At 36.2% G+C, this 5,354-nt stretch overlaps 1 protein-coding gene across 11 annotated transcripts in view; it reads right to left on the bottom strand.

Annotated features, from left to right (window-relative positions):
• LOC106873997 (potassium voltage-gated channel protein Shaw) overlaps positions 1–5,354 on the bottom strand; it is a 524,001-nt gene that overhangs the window by 120,853 nt on the left and 397,794 nt on the right. For all 11 annotated transcript variants that reach the window (XM_014921547.2, XM_014921546.2, XM_014921542.2 and 8 more), the window contains one exon: positions 1,237–2,152. In XM_014921547.2, coding sequence (XP_014777033.1) covers positions 1,237–2,152 — 916 coding nt within the window. The remainder of the gene's footprint in view (positions 1–1,236; positions 2,153–5,354) is intronic.

The following is a 5,354-nucleotide window of genomic DNA, read 5'->3' on the forward strand; positions in this document are numbered from 1 at the left end:
ATATATATATATATATATATATATATATATATATATATACACACATACATACATATATACATACATATACATATATATATATACACACACGCATATATATACATACATTTATATACATATATATGCAAGTGCATATATAAGTGTGTGTAAATTAGCTCGAAAGTCTGTGTATAAAATGAGTGGAAATGCATAATTGTGCAGATTAGCGGAATTTACACATGCATGCACCATACCATATGTATAGGAAATCAGATATAGATTTGAAAAAACTGCCACAAAGTTCAAATGATGTCGCCACAGCAAACAGCAGAATGATAAACCATTGGAAATAGATGTATAACTCCCACCAATTCAATTGTTTTAAGAAAAAATCTTTGGAAAAATAAACTGAATGCCCAAATATCATTACGCATATCAAGTTGATAGTACATATATATATGTTTGTATCTATATCTGTATATATATATATATATATATATATATATATATACACACACACACACACACGTATATATACATATGTATATATGTATATACACATATGCATGCTATACATATATATGTTTACATTTACACATATATGTATGTATACTTATATGAGAGATATTTTGATGAGCTCCATGCTAATATAATTGAATTAAATCTGAATTGGGGGGTCTCAAGAGCTCAAGTAAGCTCTTTCATCATTATCAAAATATCGCATAATTATTACAAAATTGTGGGTATATGTTGCGTACAATTTTTAGTAACATTAACTTCTTCCTAAAAGTCTGATATTTCAGTGTAATTTAGTATATATCTAATAAACTAACTAAATATATCCTATCAATCTGATTAAATTATTTCCCCTTTGAAGGTTTTTTTTCTCTTGCTTTGCATATTATTCTGTATTCTATGCTTGTGATAGGAAACTGTCCTATAGTTTGATATATTTTCTAATTTGAAGTTTTCAGTTGAGGTAGTGAAAACTATTGGAATGTTTCTTTAATCCTATCGATGTATTCAACTTTGTGCTCATATAACTTGAATACTTTTCTATATATGCCTGCCTATCTTTGGTTTCATATAAATCACTATTTATTAATATTCTATGTGAATGGATTATCCACTATGGGGGGGCTTCTTGTCATATATTTCTCTCAAGTATTTCCATATATATTTTTGTTTCATCCACTGGTGAGACTTATTACTGCTTTGTTCCTAAGTGACTATCCGTTAAAGGTATAAAATACTTACCTATTCGTGCCATCTTAGCATCCAGCGAACCTGGTGGATGGTTATGTTTTATGGCATTCATTCTTCTATTTGCTGGGCCTACACCTCCTGGGACGCCTGGTCCTTTGGGGCCTTTAGGTCTTGGTGCTTCCACGGGCAAAACTCTTCTTCGTTTTTTCGGCAGTTTCGATCGGGCCTGTGTGTGTGAATAGAAGAGCGCAAAGTTGCTCACTATGACAGGTACCGGCAGAGCTATCGTCAACACACCTGCGAGGGCACATAATGCACCCACAAACATACCTACATACGTCTTGGGGGCCATGTCCCCATAGCCTACTGTGGTCATAGTCACAATAGCCCACCAAAGACCAACTGGGATACTATGAAAGTCATTAGTCGGATTATATTCTATCCTTTCAGCGTAGAATATAAGTGCAGCAAAAATTACAATACCAAGTACCAAAAAGAAGATTAGAAGGGATAATTCCTTGGCACTTGCTTTGAACGTATGGATGAGAATTTTTAGTCCGGCAGAGTGCCGAGTCAGTTTGAATAAACGAAGGATACGTATGATGCTGAAAAACTCTAAGATGTCACTCTCTTGCTTGAGTTTTGTGAGCAAAAAGTCTAGGTAAAATGATAAAGTGGCCACAATATCAATTATATTAACTGGGGCCTTCAGGAAGTAAAATTTATTTGGAGCAACAATCAGGCGTATAATTATCTCAAATGTGAACCACGCATTGCAAGCGCATTCGATGTAGAAAAAGGCTTCATGAGGTTGAGTTTTTTGTTTTTCCAAATTCCAAGAGGAGTTACTCTCTAGAGGCAAATTTGTTGCATTACGCAAGACTGGAACTCGCATTTCTGGATGCGTCTTAAGGCAGAAGGACAATATTGAAATAACGATGAAGAAAACGGAGACGATGGAGATAACCTGAAAAAGAGAAGAGATGATACATATGAGAAATTCTTGAAAAGTTCTGAAAAATTCTTGAAAAGATCTGAATGTTGATTAATAAGGAGCAAACAAATAGTCAGAAAAATATATCGTATTTTGTAAATAGTGTTGAATATTAATATTTTTCTTGGATTTTACTTCTTTTTAGTTTATAACAAAAACAAAATTAAACATTTAAAAATATAAAATAAATTAAGTGGCAAACTGAAATTTGAAGTGAGGTTTACTGTTATGTTAAGGCTGTCATTGTCATCATCACTGTCAGCAACACTACCACCACCACCATCAACAACAACATTATTTTATGCCTCCTGTTATTCAAATAACATATAGCCTATATTATTACTATTGAGGTGATCATGGTCTGAGCCACTGTTAACTGAAACCTACCTTAGATACAACTAAATTATAGTAAACTAGTGTAGAAAGTGTAAAAGAGAAATAGTGTAATAAGTATATTACTAGAACGTCCAGAGTATACACATATGCAGAAATCACACACGTACTCATTAGTATATGTGTATCAGTATGGGGGGTTTAATGCAGCTGGTAGGTTGATTGAAAGTTGCTTTACAAACCAAGGAGTCATCAGTTGTTTGAAAAAGTCTAGTAATTATCTATTATAGTTGCATAAAAGATATACATATATATACTCATATGTCACTATACACATGTACACAATGTCTCCCAGGTCTTCAAAATACATATATTGTCTCCTTTAAAGGATCTCATAAATGCATAAATATGTGTGTGTACACACACACACACACACACACCTAAATATATACATACATATACATATGCTTGCATATTTTTCAAATATATGAATAGGTAGGTTGATAATTATCCTTTCTGCTATAGGTACAAGGCCTGAAATTTGGGGCAGGGGACTAGTTGATTACATTGGGGGACTATTTGATTACATGAGGGGACTAGTTGATTACATAAGTGTGTGTGTGCATGTGTGTGTGGGCGTGTGTGAGAGTAAGAGAGAATGAGGGAGTGTGTGTGTGTTTATGTAAGTGAATGTTGTGGTTGATAAGTTTGTTTCCCAAACTCATAGTTTCAGGTTCTGTCCCACTCCATGGCGCTTCGGGTTAGTATCTCCTACAGCAGCCCTGTGGCAATCAGGGAGCCTTGTGTGTGGATTTGGTTGATGGGAAGTGAAAGAAGCCTGTTGTACATATGTATCTGTGTATGTATGTGTTTGCAGATGTGTGCATTAGTGTTTCCTTATCTTGACATCATGGTATAGTTGTAAATAAACATTACTGTCATACAAACAGTATCCTTCATGTTCAAGCTTTCATGAAAACATGTCTGGCTAGGAGTAAAAATTTCTTTACTTGGGAACAGGTGAGGGTTTGACAAAAGGAAGGGCATCTGGCTGTAGGAAATCTCCTGCACTGAATTCTGTTTGACCCATGTGACCATAAAACAATAGAAATTTAACCCTTTAACCTTCAGATTTCTTAGTCAAATGTATTGCTTATTTATTCACGTTGTTTTGAATTAGTCACACATTATGTTGTAGCTTCAAAGTTTGAAAGGTGTGCTTGTATAATTTTAGAATGACATTGTAGAATTAATATGCAAGGCCAAATCTGGCTGAGCAGCATCCAAGTGTGACCGTTGCCAGGGCTGCTGATTGGCTCTCATGCTGATGGCATGTAAAAAGCACCATTCGAGGGTGACTGCTACCAGTGTTGCCTTAGTGGCACTTGTGCCGGTGGCATGTGAAAAACAACATTCGAGCGAGGTCGTTGCCAGTGCCGCAAGACTGGCTCCTGTGCAGGTGGCACATAAAAAACACCATTTGAGTGTGGCTGTTGCCAGTACCACCTGACTGGCCCTCATGCCAGTGGCACATAAAAGCACCCACTACACTCTCGGAGTGGTTGGCGTTAGGAAGGGCATTCAGCTGTAGAAACTCTGCCAGATCAGATTAGAGCCTGGTGCAGCCATCTGGCTTGCCAGTCCTCAGTCAAACAATCCAACCCATGCCAGCCTAGAAAGCGGATGTTAAACAATGATGATGATGATGATGATGACGACGACAAGTTTAAATGTCAAAGAGTTAAATGATGATGAGAATATTAAATGACTATAATATAAATAGTTGAGATTTTCATCATTATGATAATCATCATACATTTAACATCTGTTTTCCTTGCTGGCAGGGGTTGGATGGTTTTACAGGAGCTGGCTAGGCTGAAGACTACACCAGGCTTCACTGACTGACTGTTCTGGCATGGTTTTATGGCTGGATGTCATTTCTAACACCAACCACTACAGAACAACATAAAATTGTACATTTACAAGTATGACACAACACAGAAAATGTAAACAGTGCTGTCTATAAGAGAGAAACTTTATGTCTTTGAATGTAGATTAATAGGCGCAGGAGTGGCTGTGTGGTAAGTAGCTAGCTCACCAATGGCATGGTTCTGGGTTCAGTCCCACTGCATGACACTTAGGGCAAGTGTCTTTTGCTATAGCTTCAGGGCAGCCAAAGCCTTGTGAGTGGATTTGGTAGGTGGAAACTGAAAGAAGCCTCATATATGTGTGTGTGTGTGTGTGTGTGTGTGTGTGTGTGTGTGTGTGTGTGTGTGTATTTGTGTGTATTTGTGTGTCTGGTTTGCCCACCCAACATCACTTGATGCTGGTGTGTTTACAACCCCGTAAATTAGTGGTTCAGCAAAAGAGACTGATAGAATAAGCACTAGGCTTACAAAGAATAAGTCCTGGGGTATATTTGTTCACCTAAAGGCAGTGCTCCAGCATGGCTGCAGTCAAATGACTGAAACAAGTAAAAGAATAAAAGAATAATACATTGCTGATGGCACCAAATGACTTAAACCATCAAATTAGTACTCATGATTGTCTTACTGAAGAAGCTAATAATATGTACCTCTAACTTTCTCACATGAATATTATAAAAGTGCATATTTTAGTAGCCATATAATAAGCCAGCAAAGTGATTATCCTCACAATATTTAACAAATCTGATATCACACTGAAATTCCTCAATGTTTATAACTGAAACCATCTCTGACTATAAATATATATAATATAAACCTACAGATAACAATAATGCATAATTTTGAGTACCAGTATTTGTGTGTATGTGTATGTGTGTGTGATCATCATCATCATCATCATCATCATCATCATCATC

This window comes from Octopus bimaculoides, chromosome 4 (assembly GCF_001194135.2).
Source record: "Octopus bimaculoides isolate UCB-OBI-ISO-001 chromosome 4, ASM119413v2, whole genome shotgun sequence".
NCBI classification, from domain to species: domain Eukaryota; kingdom Metazoa; phylum Mollusca; class Cephalopoda; order Octopoda; family Octopodidae; genus Octopus; species Octopus bimaculoides.